General features: G+C 39.1%; 1 protein-coding gene across 1 annotated transcript in view; it reads left to right on the top strand.

The window, feature by feature from the left end:
* The window catches only part of LOC107556591 (centrosomal protein of 112 kDa-like), a 182,007-nt gene that overhangs the window by 60,770 nt on the left and 104,095 nt on the right, over positions 1–17,142 (top strand). Inside the window, exons 17-21 of the mRNA XM_016239723.1 lie at positions 6,248–6,402; positions 6,686–6,815; positions 8,355–8,447; positions 9,101–9,160; positions 10,385–10,464. Coding sequence (XP_016095209.1) covers positions 6,248–6,402; positions 6,686–6,815; positions 8,355–8,447; positions 9,101–9,160; positions 10,385–10,464 — 518 coding nt within the window. The remainder of the gene's footprint in view (positions 1–6,247; positions 6,403–6,685; positions 6,816–8,354; positions 8,448–9,100; positions 9,161–10,384; positions 10,465–17,142) is intronic.

Below are 17,142 nucleotides of genomic sequence, written 5' to 3'. Positions count from 1 at the left end.
AGCAAAGAGGAAACTGACAACATGCCGACAGACAAGACAGAGCAGGTTACTTCTGGTATGAAACAAGATCTGAGCTTTCAAATTTTGTAATTTTTTTTTAAGAAATTCAAGCAATAAATACCATTTTGTTTAATTTAATGTGTCGTGACAGATGGTTGTATTGCCTCAGTTCAAGCAGCACATGAACCGACTGTTTTTTCATATTTACACGAAATAAACATGAATGAACATCAGAACGTATTTGATTTAAACCACGGGAAGACATCAATACACACCATTTTCAAGTTTAAGTCCACCAAAGTTAATCTACTCTCCTGTCTTACTTGTTTGTCGGACAAAATGGTGGATTCGGCATTATGATTGGTCAGATCGCCTGTCAATCAAGCTCTTTGCGAAGGGTCAATTGAGGGTGCTCTTGCTTTTGTTTGATGGTGCTATAGCATCTCCGTATAATCAGGCCTGTGGAGCAACAGTTTGAACAGTAAGACTTGTTTACAGCTGCAGACCTGGATTGCGTTTCCCAAAAGCATTGTTAGCTAACTATGGTCATTAGTTCCATTTAACTCTATTGGTAACGACAGGACTTGGGGCCATAGTTGTTTTTGGGAAACGCACCCTTGGACAGCAACACATCTGGTTTGATGGCATATACATTTGAAGAAAACTCTATCGCCCCCTTGAGTACTGAGGCTTGTTGCTGTCAGCACCATAGGAACACACACTTGTAACTTCCAACATCCGTTGGACAAGCATTTGTGTGCATTGTGTAGAGTACCATTCTTTGTTTTTGTCTTTTCTCCTCTTCTCTCATCTTACAAACTTTGTCTTGTGTGTGTGTGTGTGTGTGTGTGTGTGTGTGTGTGTGTGCATTCAGTGTGTGCCTGAAACAAAGCATGCCTTAGAGCCTTTGATTGAAGCCTTGAAGCCAGAGGGACCAATTCTCTTCTCTGCTTTTCTCATATCTCACACACTGTGTTGTGTGTGTGTGTGTGTGTGTGTGTGTGTGTGTGTGTGTGCATTCAGTGTGTGCCTGAAACAAAGCATGCCTTAGAGCCTTTGATTGAAGCCACCCCACTAGAGGGACCAAAGCGCTGCGGCGCTCTGAGATGAGCCGGGATGCGCGTCCCTCCGTGGCACAGGCCTAATGAGTTTTGCTTGTTACAAATTAGCATTCAGCGGCTGTCATACAGGTAAGGGCACACACTGAGACGGCCGGCCACGGTCTGTCAGCAGGGCTGAATTTAAGAGACTTCAAATACATTCCGACCCCACAGAGTAAGACCCTTCTTTAATAATTAAACACAGCACATTTCCAGGCAGGGCCCCAGATGAAAGGCCCTTCTGTCATTGGAAATTAGGTTCTCCCATTCTGTTGGTTTAGGCTGACCTCGCCAACCTCTCCACCCATAACCCCCCTCCTCTTGTCTTACCTCTTCTCTCCTCATAGGCTGCTGTTGTCAATATGTCAGCTGAGGTGAGATGCTGTGTGTTGTTTCTACTTTGCGTTTGATGTCTCAATACTCCAGCCTTTGAAAGCCTTTGTTTATCTTTCGTTCTTTCATCATTCTTTTGTGCGGCACGCTCTGGTGCTATCCTGATTTCTCAAAAAAGCTATTAAGTGGAGTCACACCATCCGCATTTCATATCTTCTGGACAGGCGAGATCGGAGCACCAGTGGGTGCTTGTCAGTTTACCTGTGGCTTCTTGCGTGGGAGCATGTCAAAAGTTGGCACAGCCGTTCTTCTGCTTATTATTCTTAACGTTCATTGGTGGCTTGATCGCCAAATTTTGAAGCGCACAACGGTGGTGCCAATGTCAGTCCTCAATAGAGGAAGCAACACATTGAATATTGATGACAAGATACATATTAATCACATTCAGGGCTCAATGGAGATTGATGACTTCAAATGCATTGATGTCATAGCACAGACTGTACCTGAGAGACGTGAACATCAGCCAGTCTAAGTGACACTGAGTGCATCCATTTGTCCAACTTCCATTTAAAAAAAAAAAAAAAAAAACTACACTCTTAAAAAAAAGGTTTTTATTGACATCTATGGGTCCATGAAGAACCTTTAACATCCAAGGAACCATTCCATTGCACAAAATTGTCCATTGTTGTTGTTTCTTGAAAGTTCATTTTGGGAACCAAAAACAGCCTTTTGGAACTTATATTTAAAGTCAACGAAATGTTGAACTTAAGCATTAAAATAGCGGGGTGTTTAAAGCTTAGAGCTGGTCAACCATGATGTCCTTTACCAAGACACTTAAACCCTGAATTTAATCAACATCGATCTAAATTAAGCTTGTTTTTGTCTTCTGTAGAGCAGTAGCTGAATCAAATTTGCTTCATAATTGATTAACTTTGCAACATTAACACTGTTATTTTCCTGTATATTACTGAAAAGCTTTTTTATACAACCTCTATTGTATAAATTACTATATAAATAAATGTGATTTGACTTGACCCTGTCATTGACATCTATGGGTCCATGAAGAACCTTTAACATCCAAGGAACCATTCCATTGCACAAAATTGTCCATTGTTGTTGTTTCTTGAAAGTTCATTTTGGGAACCAAAAACAGCCTTTTGGAACTTATATTTAAAGTCAACGAAATGTTGAATTTAAGCATTAAAATAGCGGGGTGTTTAAAGCTTAGAGCTGGTCAACCATGATGTCCTTTACCAAGACACTTAAACCCTGAATTTAATCAACATCGATCTAAATTAAGCTTGTTTTTGTCTTCTGTAGAGCAGTAGCTGAATCAAATTTGCTTCATAATTGATTAACTTTGCAACATTAACACTGTTATTTTCCTGTATATTACTGAAAAGCTTTTTTATACAACCTCTATTGTATAAATTACTATATAAATAAATGTGATTTGACTTGACCCTGTCTACAATGGATGCTAGGGGTGCGACATTATGGGTCGCCAACAGTAAGCAGATGCCAAGTTCTACATCCAACATACTCCTATCCAACTAACATGAAGGACAAATGGACAAACATTCACTCGGTAATAAGATAATTGTAGACCCATTGTAGACAGTGTAAGATCTAGAAAAAAAAATGTGTATGTATATATATATATATATATATACATATTTATTTATAAATATATAAATTATATATAGATATAAAATACACTATTTAAATAAAAAATATGAAAGATAAATAGAATTAAATTAAATAATTAAATGAATGATAAAATAGTAAAACAAATAAAAAATATATATATGTATATATGCATACACACACACAGTTTGAATATATAATATAAAAATATCTTAATAAATAAATTGAAACAAAGAAGCAAATGTTTAAGAAAAATTTAAAAAGATATATACATACACACAGATGCAAATGCATAACATGTATATCAAATATGTGGCCCCCGTTGAAAGCTTAACATGTGATCTAGTGTTATCATTGCAATATCGAATCTCAGTACTCAAGGGGAAGCTCATTTGATGAATTATCCTTCATTTACATATTTGACTCCCAAAGTAAAGCGCAAGCAATATACGTGTAACTCCTGATACAAAACAAAGCAAATATGATGACATTTTCAGTTTGCATTCTCTTAAAGAAGATTTATCCTGGAAAATTTAATTCCTCAATTCAGTATTCAGAAACGTGGTGGGACTTTGTTTCATTTCGCATACAAAAAGATTAGCTAATCTCAGCAAGGGAAAGTGATCATATACAAATTAAATTATTACAGCATTTTTGGTGGAAGTAACCTAGATTATTAGACTTCTGAAAAGTGTAGCTTCTGCCCCTAAAGAAACTAAAAGATAAACATAGTTTGAGCCAACAAAATGTATGCCTTATTAGATATGCATCTTTGTTTCATCAACAATTGTTGATCCGTATCTTCAGAGAGTGATGGCGTATCGGAAAGCAGATCCTCTCCACCTCTCTTTTGTGGAGTATGTAAACAGACTAAGCATCCTCCTGTCCACTGAGACGTGCTCGCAGATGAGGGCATGTGTGATTAAAAGGATAAAGACGTGTCCCATCTCATGCGCAGAGTTTGTCAGTAAGAAGGTGTTATCACAATCACATTTACATCAACAGCTGTTTCTGACTGACACTCAATAACAATTCCGAGTAATTCAGTAATTATGGCTGACCAGTTGAGATGTGTGATTGTGATTACTTAAATAGGTTTAAAGGTTTAGGTTTACATGTTTACTTAAATGTTTTTTCTCTCAGCCTCATGAAATAAGAAGAGAATTCATTTGACAGATCAAATTACTACACACAGCTTACCCCAAAACATGTGACATATTTTACCCAGCTGCTAATATTTTTGTAGATATTAATTAAGTAATAAGCCAGATCTTTAAAATGTATAATTATTGGTAACACTTTGTTTTACAGTGTCTTTGTTACATATGTAGTTACCATAGTAATAATGGTAAATTATACATAATTAATATGAAACTAACTCTTAACTAAACCCTGACTCTATTAGTCTTCATGTTGGTAAGTAAGAAGTGTTTATAACAGTAGGATGAGTTGTTGAATAGCTCAGGCTGTGAGCAGATGCTTTTACATGTTGGCATGTGCTATCAGGGTCAGTGTATTAATTACCAGCGTGCGTCATAGCACATGCCCAACTCTTTCAGATCATGCCACATTTCACACTGGGAGTTAACAAAGGCCTATTTTCCAGCATTTTGACACTGACGTTGCCATCAGAAAGCTGTACTTTTCAACACTGGCCACTTTCATCATCTGAGCCGTGTATCTTCAATCAATAATCTGTCATCATTCATATCAGCCTGCATTCCATCCGCCACGCACGGGACAGTGGCCTCCATTAACGATGAGACATGAGCATGTGTGTGTGTGTGTGTGTGTGTCTGCGCTCTGCTCAGGCAGGCTGTCTGGTTTTGGTTTAACAGCTCTTGCTGTCCCATGGAAAGTTTTCCCCTTCCTGTATTTTGTCAGATATGGTTGTCTCATTTTCAAATGAAGACCATCCTAGATGTTCTTTGAGGGCTGATCCATGCTTTGCTGCACATGCCTTTTTCATATTCAGTCCCAGCATGCTCTGGGTTGTGCTAAAGAACAGAGGCCCACAGGTGCATCAGATTTTAGGCTGTTTGAAAGATGATCTCAGATGATCTTTGAAGGTGGATGAGGATGGTGTGGTGGCCATGAAAGCGGTTAGAAAGCTGTTTAAACTCACTGTTACTGAACTGTTCAACTTTCACTATCACATCTACAGAAGAATTCCCCATTCAGGAGATCTTCACTGCCTTTCTCTGCTGTCTCTTTGTAGTGGAAATCAGTGTTGGGAAGCTACTGTGAAGCTGTAGTTTGTCAAGATACAAGCTACTCATAATTTAAAGTAGTTCAACTACACTTAAGCTGTTCTTTTGAAAAAGCTGTGAACTACCAGTCAAAAGTTTGAAATAATTAGCATATTTAAATGTTTTTGAAAGAAGTCTCTTATGCTCAGCAAGGTTGTATGTATTTGACCAAAAATACAGTAAAAACAGTAATGCTGTGAAATGTTATTACAATTTAATATAGCTGTTTTCAATTTGAATATATTTAAAAATGTAATGTATTCCTGTGAATATGCTAATATACTATTCTAATATGCTGATTTGCTGCTCAAGAAACATTGATTATTATCAGTGTTGATGTTTTTGCTGCTTAATATTTTTGTGGAAACAATGACACACTACCACTCAAAAGTTTGGGTTTTGAGTTTGTTTTTAACTGATAAACTTTGCAACATTGACACTGAACTGATTTGAATCAGCTTTGCAACATTAACACTACTTTGAACAATCTTACTGTATAAAGCACTATACATTAACTCTTTCCCTACCAGCATTTTCTTCAGATTTCACAAAATTTCATAGCCCCCAGAATATTTTGTTGTATAAATACAATACCATGAAAGAACAGAGCCTCTGTTTTTAAACAAAACAACCCATTTTATCGAATGTGGGTAAGTTTCATAGTTTCAAAAAGCAACATTTTTGAACAGAAACCTGAGAAATCACATTTTTTCTCTCAAAGACTACGTCCAAGTCAGATTCAGAACGATGATCAAATGGCTGGAGAAGCACTGACGGAAAATTATTTTCTTTGTCAAGGAAAGATTTAAAAAGAAAAAAAAATAATCCAGTGCTGTATTGAGCTATTTGAATAAACCATTCTACAGAACTTCCTCTGTCTTTTTCTCTTATCTTTCTTTTTCTGTTTGGTTCTTCTAGGAGCGGATGTTGCATGAGCTGGAGACTCGGGTGAAGCAGCTCTCAGTGGAGGTGGAGAATGGGAACCTGCTCCGGCAGAAGGTCACACAGGAGAAAGCCGAGTTAGAGATTCATATCGCCTCCATCAGCGCTGAGCTTCAAGAGGCCAACCACAGGTACAAGAAAACCACCTGATCATCCCGACAAGCTCAGATACAACTGATCACAGGTGCAGAGATTTGATGTAAAATCATAGCTCTGCTACAAAACAGATGTACGGCATCATAAACACACCTGACTTGAAGGCAGTGTTAAATATATCCTGAACATATAATGCAGTCGCACAATACATTGCAGTTAACTCAGTAAAATTAATTCAGTGCGATGGAGTCAAGAGATTGGAGCTATTGTGTTTTGTGATTTTTATCACTCTAATAAAAAGTTGTTTGTATGCTTTAGGTACGTATCCCTGCAGAGGGAGATGGAGCAGATGAGAGACCAGCATGAAGACGCGCTGCAGAAACTTCAGGCCAGACATAACGCTGACATGAGCCACTTCCAGCAGGAGCATGCCCTCTCTGCAGCCAAGGCATCTTTACTCACCGCTCACACCTACGCATGCTTTACTAATTTATTCCCTTCTAGCTAGAAGCTAGAAGTACGTAGCTAGCAAACTATCAGTATATCTAGAAGTTCTACTGCTCATGTAGCTGCAGTAGAAAATAAAAACTTGTGAACTAGTGATGTAAAATAATTTTGTAGTCAAAGTCTACTACCGTTACAGTTCAGTCCCAAAAATAATTGAAATAGTGTACATATATGTATACTACTAATACACTACATTTAGTATACTTAACTACATAAGATGGACCTGGAAATATACTTAAAGGGGTCATATGATGCTGCTAAAAAGAACATTATTTTGTGTATTTGGTGTAATGAAATGTGCTTATGCGGTTTAAGGTTCAAAAAACACATTATTTTCCACATACTGTACATTATTGTTTCTCCTCTATGCCCTGCCTTTCTGAAACGCGTCGATTTTTACAAAGCTCATCGGTCTGAAATGCGAGGTGTGCTCTGATTGGCCAGCTATCCAGTGCGTTGTGATTGTGAATACCTCAAGCGTGTGACGGAAATGTTACGCCCCTTACCATACTGTGATGCCGTGTCCCGGCCGGAGCGACGAGACAAACCAAGAAAACCCATTATAAACGAGGCGTTTGTTGTATCCAGTGGGGACATAATTACGGATTATAATGACTTATACTGTCTTTTTACGCATTGCGTTGCATCGCGTCGCGTAAACATAAAACCATGTCTGCATTTGTGATCGGAGAAACGACAAACAACAAGCGCTACTCTACACTGCTCAAAACTCGCGTTTGAATCGTCCGTGGCAAATCCTTTAAATATGAAAACGTACTTACAGGCTGTGAACAGCCGGCATTGTAGTCTACTCTCCCAGGATCAGGAAACAGTGCTCCATAAAATGCGCTGCACACATCTGAATATTTGGGTTAAACGGTTCTGGAACAGTGTTGTAAATACAACTTAACCACTGATTTCTAGTTGTGTCCTCTTTTGGAAGACCAAACAAAGTAGTTTCGCATTTGCAACGAAACACACAGCGTCTTCACAACATGGCGGCGACAGCAACAATAAAGTTACACCACCTTTCTTTGCGTGAACATTTGGGTGGTGTTATGCAAATCTTCCCACATTGTGACGTAGACATGTGGGGGCGTGTTTAAATTAGGCGTTTAGGAGGCTGGGGACGAGTCTTAGCTTTTATAAAGAATATCTCTTTGGGTTTGAGACTTTAGTCTTTGCAACTCTAGGGATCTTATCTATTCACGAACGGCTTGTAACACCCCAAAGAGCAAGGAAAACTTGAAATCGCATCATATGACCCCTTTAAACCTTTCTAAAATGTACTTAATAGAATTATACAGCTCTCTACTGAAGGGTCTTTGCATCAGGTGGATGTTTGTGATGGAAATACTGTGTAGGAAGGCAGTCTACTAGGTTTTGGAACTGAGCTAATGCCAGTGTGTTTGATATCAGAGAGTGTCTGTAATCCTACAGTTTTATAGCATGTTTTGAATGTAGTTTGCTTTGTTGTCAGGCATCGGAGATGATCGAAGATTTGGAGCAGACTGTGATTCACCTCAAACAGCAAATACAGGAAGCTGAAAATAGGAGACAGAAACAGTTCAGGGTCAGTTGATCACACTTTTTACACCCTTTCATACTCACAGTGAGGCCGTCAGTCACTTTATCCTTGTTTGTAGAGTGTTCATACTGCTGTTTGCCCTCGTCATTGGTGGGATTCACAACTTGAAATGCAGGAACAAACATCTGGCTGCCGTATTTTGCAGAATGCCAGTCCACTGACTTCAGTTCCATTGATAGTCTCTCCATCACATCACTGCTCATTTGCAAAATGTTAAAAGTTCAAAAGATTTGCGTTCCAACTCTTAATGAAAATGAATAGCTATTTGCTTTGTCATGCAAATCATGCAAGTGAACGGGCCATAAAGTCAACATGGAATCAAAATTGACCCTGGTCTTATTATGAACAATTTACCAGTGCATGTTGTTCCAGAGAAAACAAATATTTGTCTTTATGATCTTTTTATCAATACATAGCTTGTGTTGCTTTCCTTATCATCAGGCCCTCTGATTTTTCAACCCCTCCCATCCAACCACTTGTCACAGAGTTATTTTTCAACATTAAATGAATTCACCATGTATAAATCTTTTTTTTTTTTTACTTTTTTTTTAATTGAAAACCTGTTTCAATCAGAAAGATGCCATATTACAGAAGTAAATTGGGTTGCATGAAAACCTTGTTTTGATTTTTTTATTCAGGACCAAGAGAATAAGATGCAGCAAGAGATAACAGACCTACAAAATATCACTGACAAAAAGGTAATTCATTTATTCACAAAAATCAATATTATATTTATGTTTTTAGTAATTTTATGCAGTTGCCAAAATGCTTAGACATGCAATTATACAACAAAATATCAAAGCAAGTGGTCACTGATTATAAAGAAATATACAGACATACACACACACCCATTCTGTGCCCGCTCTCAGTGATTGTGGTTTATACATTTACAATTACACATTTTTGCATTGCATTTTTTATGCTTAATAATACCAAATGTTAAACATTGACAGTGCTAGTTATTATATTGAGGCAATTGTAATAAACGTAAGCATCAGTTTAAGCAGGTTTAGGTTTTTAGGTAGACATAAAAGCATTTGCTCTGCTCTGCTCTCAATTGCCCTAGTTCACTTTGATGATGTGGCTGTAAAATGTAGGCCCTGTTTCCACCTGGTATTAAGATTTTCAGTGTTTTCAGTGAGCCAATCACAAATGGTCAGGTGAAATGCAATACCATTCATATTATTAACATGCATTTCAAACGTGTATCCTTTGATCACTTGTGGATGGCGAGTAGGCAGAGTTTCACACTTTCAGGGCGCTTAGTGTTTCCACTAAAAATGTGATGTGGTCACATGCATTTTTTTCTACCCCTGTATGTAATTTCAGGGATCTGATCAAGAAACATTTTAAACACTCTTTACACCTGTATTTAGCACTGATCACTTGTGATCGGATCACCAGAAATGCCAGGTAGAAGCAGAGACCAGTTGGTGTTTGTTAAAGCACAGCCTCATGAGGGTCCCAAGTGTTCCCAAATGAAAGGGGAGCATAACTGGACAGTCATAGTCCGACCTGATAGCCCCACTAATTATAAGACTTATAGGAGCTGCTGCCAAGCGGCTCCCTTTCAAAAGTCTTCAAAGCTTCAGAACTGTCATAAAAAGGCTGCTTTAATAATTGGGCCGACACAATCAGGTGAAGATAAGTTTTAAGATCAGTCTCAGACACCTGGCTGCTGCCTGCCACCTCACCTTCAAAGGGCCGGTCTGGTCATAAAGCGGGATGGTGAGGCGGACCTCTGTCAAGGGCACATCTGCAAAGCAGAGGCCGTATACACCTGCAGGCCAGCCGTCTGCCAGCGGCTGCTCACGGCTGACCTCTGACCTTTAGAAAATTAGATCAGCTCTGTTTAGTTATGCTGAAGGGCGGGAGCTGATAAAGCATGTTGAGTGATTGACACTTCTGCTGTCCTGTCACAGCTGCAAACGCTTCAGGCCGAGCTGGAAAAGGAGCGAGCCAACAGCAAGAGGAAGATGAGCAAGATGGAGGAATCACTCAGGTACATCCGGCTTATCTGAGTGACTCTGAGTGACACTAAGTTCATTATTACAGCTTTATTACAAATATATATATATATATATATATATATACACACAATATATATATATATATATATATATATATATATATATATATATATTTATTTATTTATTTATTTTTCAATGGCAGTGTACACACGAGTATTTTTAGGCACTCAAAATTGACTGTTTTTTTTTATTTATTTATACCTGGTCTCATTGTCATATTTTTGTCAGCGCATGAAATTTATTTCAGACAAGTTTACAAATTTTATTAAGATAAAATTACTCTTATGTAAAAATTTTTTTTATAAATAAACTAAATTCATGAAACAAAATAATAAAATACTTTTAGAACAAAAATATTTTAGCTTAAATAACTTTCCTTTTTCAATAAGGATAAAATGAAGTCCTGCCCTGCAAGCCACTGTTGAAGTGAAATGCTGTTCTAAAGTACTACATACTGCTTTAATAACAGTACACTGCAGTGTTATTTTAGTATCATTGAGATACTATTATATTTTTTATTAATATTTTGAATCAGTTTTTGTTTTGTTTGTTTTTTGTTTTTCATTTTACTTAGTTTTATTTTTTTTATTTTTTTGTATATATATATATTTATATATATATATAATGTTATATTATTTCAGTTAAAGGGTTAGTTCACCCCAAAATGAAAATTCTGTCATTAATTACTCACCCTCATGTCGTTCCAAACCCTTAAGACCTGCGTTCGTCTTCGGAACACAAATTAAGATATTTTTGATGAAATGTGTGAGCTCTCTGACCCTGCATAGACAGCAACACACAACTGTAATGTTCCCAGGTCAGACATCAGTGGCTCAACTTCAGTTTTTTGCGAAGCTACGGGAATACTTTTTGAGCGCAAAGAAAACAAAAATAACACAATTTATTTAACAATTCTTCTCCCCCGAGTTACGTCTTCCACCATTTTGGAGAGTACCCAAGAGCGTAATTGACGTAATCAGCGTTGTTTACGTTCGGGGGAGAAAGTGCGTGCGTGAACGTAATCTGCGTAATCAGCGTTGTTCACGTTCAGGGGAGAAAGTGCATGCATGAACGTAATCTGCGTAATCAGCGTTGTTTACGCTTAGGGGAAAGCGTGCGTATGCATTGTGATACTCTCTAAAATGACGGAAGATGTAACTTGGGGAGAAGAATTGTTGAAAAAAAATTTATTTTTGTTTTTTTTGTGCTCAAAAAGTATTCCCGTAGCTTCGTAAAACTGAAGTTGAGCCACTGATGTCACATGGACTGTTTTACCGATGTCCTTGCTACGTTTCTGGACCTGGGAACATTACAGTTGCGTTGCTGTCTATGCAGGGTCTGAGAGCAAAAATATATTAAAGGGGGGGTACAATGCTGTTTCATGCATTCAGTTGTTTACACTGTTAAAGATTCTCATGCTAAGCATGGACAAAGTTTAAAAAAAAACAATATCGATCAAACAATCGTACTTCCGGGTTCGTACAAGTTTCTGAGAGTTTTTTTCGATCGTGGCTCTTCATGACATAGACGAGGGTGGAACTCCTTATATGGGCATTTATCCCATGCACACATCGACCAGAGTGAGATCGCAGCCATCAACGCGCTTCATCCGGCGGCAGCGCTGCACGGGACTTGCTCGGGAAGAATCTCTCCAATCCACAGAAGTGTGTTTTTGGTTGTAAGGGAAAGATAACTTTGTTCAGCTTCCTAAAGAACCCAGCGTTATGTAAACAGTGGATACAGTTTGTTTTTCCAGGGCAGCAACGGAGTTTCACAAGTGTGTTTGTTGACGAACGTTTTATAAACAAGGCCCAGTTCGACGCTGGATTTGCACATCGTTTGATACTGAAAGATGGAGCGGTCCCAGCTATAAAAGATCCCGGTCATGATTCAGAACTGCAGACGGTAAGTGAAACGGCATCAAATGTCTGTTTTGTTGGCATTCGGTGCCCAAGTGCTCGTCACTCTTTAGCTCCGCCCACGGCTCCGCTCATTCTCCGGAGAGAATCGTAAAGCTGTATCTTTCTTTTATAAATATGATAAAACTAAAGACTTTTTGGAGATATGAAGGATGCAGTACTACTCTATAGGTACTCAAGATTAACATGAGATTGGGTGAAACTGTGTGTGTTATGCCCCCTTTAATTTGTGTTCCGAAGACGAACGAAGGTCTTACGGGTTTGGAACGACTTGAGGGTGAATAATTAATGACAGAATTTTCATTTTGGGGTGAACTAACCCTTTAAGGTTACGTTATGTTTATGGTTCAGTTATGTTATTTTATATTTAAAGTAACTTTTTTATGGTTTTAATTTTAGTTTCAGTTTTAGGGTGCTTTCACACCTGCCTCATGTAGTTCGGTTGAATCGCACTAGAGTTCGTTGTCCCACTTGGTGCGGTTCGTTTGGGCAGGTGTGAATGCAGCAAATGCACTCGGGTGTGCACCAAAAGTGGACCAAACAAGCGTACCGAGACCTCCTTGAAGAGTTGGTCTCGGCCCAATTGCAAACGGAGTCTGGAGCGGTTCGCTTGTGGTGAGAAAGCAATCCGACCCAACAAACAAAGTGGTGTCATAATTCATAACGGGAATTATGTTATGTAAAAAGCAGCAGACAGTGTCTGATTCTGTGAGTGAGTGTATTTGTTATTGCGGTTGAAAACCAAAGAGCACCTCTTCATATTAAAACGTTGTGTAATTAATTCATTACAAGAATGCTGTCCGGACAAAGCCTTGAATCCTGCTGGCTGTAACTACATTATATATATATATATATATATATATATATATATATATATATATATATATATCTTTCACACCTGCCTCATGTAGTTCGGTTGAATCGCACTAGAGTTCGTTGTCCCACTTGGTGCGGTTCGTTTGGGCAGGTGTGAATGCAGCAAATGCACTCGGGTGTGCACCAAAAGTGGACCAAACAAGCGTACCGAGACCTCCTTGAAGAGTTGGTCTCGGCCCAATTGCAAACGGAGTCTGGAGCGGTTCGCTTGTGGTGAGAAAGCAAGAAAAATTAGAGCGTGAATGACGGCTACATTCGTAAGTGTTTGCGTGTGCCAGCCCGTGGAACGAACTTGTCTATCCATCTTGATGAATGACACAGAGGAACGTAAACAGGTGAACTCTGTTTGACCAATGACCAATGAGAGGACAGCTTTACTCACATGTGACCTGCATAAACCCAGTTTGGTATGCTTTGCAATGTTGCCTTGTGAAAGCGAATCGAACCAAGAAGAAAATGCAACATTGTAACAAATTAAGTCCCTGTTTCGGAACAAAGCAAACGATCTACAAGTCTGAAAACAACCTTAGTTTTAGTTAACTATAATAACCCAGCTGCACTGTTACAATAAACCTTGCATAATATTTACAATGATTATAATGTTTACAATTATTTATTATACTGTTATTTGGATACACAAATGCTGATTCTCATTTGAGTGTACAAGGGCAATATTTGGTCAGTCTTGCCTCCCTGACTACTCTGAAGCCGTGATATCCAGCAGTGCTCTAGTATTGTTGTGTGCTAGCAGAGACCAGTAAAATGTGAACAATGCTGTGGTCTGGACTGGATTATGGGGCTGTGGAAGAGGCTCTGCTCTAAGTCCTGTTTTGGGAAGGCCATCTCCTGGCCCACAACAGAGTCCTTAGATGTGGAGCTAGCGTGGGGTTACTGCCTGTGCTCCCGGAGCCCGTTCCCAACCACAGGAATGTAGCGGGAGATGTGGAAGTGGTTAGGATGGCGTTCTGAGGAAGCTCGCAGGGTTTGTGTGCCGGGTGGAATCGCACACTTCAGGTTAGATGCTGTTCGAGTTCGTCTGGCCTCGCTTTTTCACTGTCACTGTCAAGGAAAATGAGCAAAACTCCCCTGACATGCTGTGTGCCACGTTCAACATACCCACCAGGCGCAGATGTGCGATTATTTACAGTGTCTAAACATTGGTGGAAAAACTCCCATTTAGGTTAAAGAATGACATCAGGCTGGACTCGACCCACCGATGAGCTCATTATTTGCTGTTTGTTTGTTTGGCCCTTGTCCTGGTGCATCACGCACTCTTGGCAGTAACTGTACGTGTTTAATTAGATTTCAGTCATTAACTCTGCCAGTGGACATGTGACATCATCATCATCATCTCCTGGAGCACAAGACCTGGTCCTGAATTAATAGTTTTTACAGGAAAACATTTCCATGACATACTTTCAGTTTTTTTTTTGTATGCTGTCGCTTTGTTCCAGTATAAATTGAAATGGGTTTTCATCAACACATTTTTGGAATGGAAAGCAGAATAAGAAGAGGTAGTGTAGAATATGTGCCTTTCTCTAGAGATGGGTCGGTTTCTTTTGTTTGAGGAACCGCATTACAGTATAAGATACTGTACAGGCAGTTTGGTAACACTTTAGTATAGGGACCAACTGTCACTATTAACTAGATGCTTATTAGCATGCCTATTATTAACATATTGGCTGTTCATTAGTACTTATAAAGCACGTATTCTGCATGACCATATTCTACACTCCTAATCTTACCCAATACCTAAACTTAACAACTACCTTACTAACTATTAATAAGCAGCAAATTAGGAGTTTATTGGGGCAAAATCATAGTTAATGGTTTGGTAATAGCGAAAATTGGACCTTAAAATAAAGTGTGATAGGCAATTTTATTCATTTCATTATTAAATGTGTCAGTGTGGTCTTTTATATCAAATTCTTAAATTTAAACAATGAATTGAATCAATCAGAATCCTATAGGCTGTTACCAATATAGAATGCTGCCAAGGTTCAAGGTGGACTTGAACTTTCACAGCGAATGCAAACATTTTTCACACAAGCTTGTTTCCACTCTCCTGGATTCACATGCGTACAAGTGGAAGTCAATAGAATGAAAAGTGTAGTGGGACCGGCCCTTTTGTTTGGTACGTATGCGCGCCAAACCGAAAGACACTTACAAATGTGTACACCCCGAGTTACTATACTACTGCACAATGGAAATGATATATTATATAAATATAGATGATGGATTCATCATTTTATGTCATATTTAAAACAGCTGCATTGATCTAACATATGCTACAGTATTTTATTCCTTAGCATACAAAACTTAACAAATCTTACAACAGTTTATTGTTGCCTCTTTTGTAAAAAAAAAAAAAAAAAACTGAAATGAGACAACTATTAAGCGAAAGCAATCAGGTCTGGCTGTCATTGGCATGTATGTAATTTAAAACTGTTCCAGGACGTTTTGCATGTCTTGTTCCGTATAGCACAACGCTTCCTTTCATCTACTGAATTGTGATATTTTTTTTACCTCTGCCGTTGCTTTAAAGTGTCGAGATGAAACGAGTGCCGTTATCTGACGTACCCGTTAGTGCGCCAGACACACATGGCTTAGGATGAATAAATTAGCCCTGCATGAGCAATGAACAACACAGATGCCCATTTGTGTCAATAGGCAAGCACATTTACACTGCAGTCCTCATCGAGCTAATTAAACGGTCATTGGGCTAACGAGCACCCAGGATCCCTGGTCTGCTACCTACATGCCGTTCAGGGTCTTTTGGCCACTTTAAAGTCAGCGCAGAACTTCAAACGGCCAGCCAGCACACACACATCAAGAGAGCACCGCCTGATAGCAGAGATCAGAGGATGAACGGAGAAATTTAAACGAGATGAAACCGTATAAAGTGCTGGCTGCTCACCGCATTATATGCAGGCTGGCATGTTGGACACACTTTCATGTGCATATGTGTTACAGAGAGGCTGTGAAAATGTATGTAATATTTAGCACGACTTGCATCATTTTTACGTGCACATTTTATTTATAAAGTATTTAGACTTTTGTCATTTTTGTGTGCCCTTTTGATATGCGCGTGTGAATTTAAACATGGATGCGTGTAGACGCAAGCAGCTGTTGTGTTGTTTGTTTGTCTGAGCCCCCTTCCCTTCAAAAGAACCACCCCCTTCCCAATGCAAATGAGAACTGGTGCATTGTTTAACTTTGTTGCTATGGCAATACCATAGTGAGCTACCACACTTGGAAAAAACCCCACAAAGTTAGCTTTTTTTGATCAGCGTGTCTGTCTGATCATCAGAAGAAATGCATATACATGACGAACCGTTGTGCTCTGAATGTTCAAACTGGTCTTGGTTTTATTTTGATAATACAAGGACTTCTTAGAGCTGAAAGCCTCTGAAATCCCTTTCTTGTCCCTTCCTGCTGCTTTTATTTACCCATACCATCTCTTTTAATAATTACCAGTCAAGTCAGTGAACTCAGGATTATTTCCATTCATACTTGGATTTGCAAGGAGAGATGCTTGCTTGCTTTGTGTCTATCTGTTTAAGCACACATTCGACAAGACGGCCGGGTCACCTAAACAGCCCAATTCAGTTCCCATCACTGCAATATGTTTGTCTTAAAATGCAGCATGATTGTCAGTGGAAGCTCACATGAGGGGAGTGCCACAGGGATATGTGCTTGGCCCGGCTATGTTGTCCCACGTCAGAAGCTGCGGATCTCTTTGAGTCTCGGCTGCAGCCCAGTCCAGCTCTGGTGGGGGAGGAAGGGAAGGGGGCACATCTCTGGGGATTCAGAGGCCAACATCAAACGGACTAATCACTGCATTCCCGCTGGATC

This window comes from Sinocyclocheilus grahami, unplaced genomic scaffold (assembly GCF_001515645.1).
Source record: "Sinocyclocheilus grahami isolate Dianchi unplaced genomic scaffold, SAMN03320097.WGS_v1.1 scaffold574.1, whole genome shotgun sequence".
NCBI classification, from domain to species: domain Eukaryota; kingdom Metazoa; phylum Chordata; class Actinopteri; order Cypriniformes; family Cyprinidae; genus Sinocyclocheilus; species Sinocyclocheilus grahami.
Note: the sequence above shows the minus strand (reverse complement) of the source record. Positions and strands in the feature narration are given on the sequence as shown.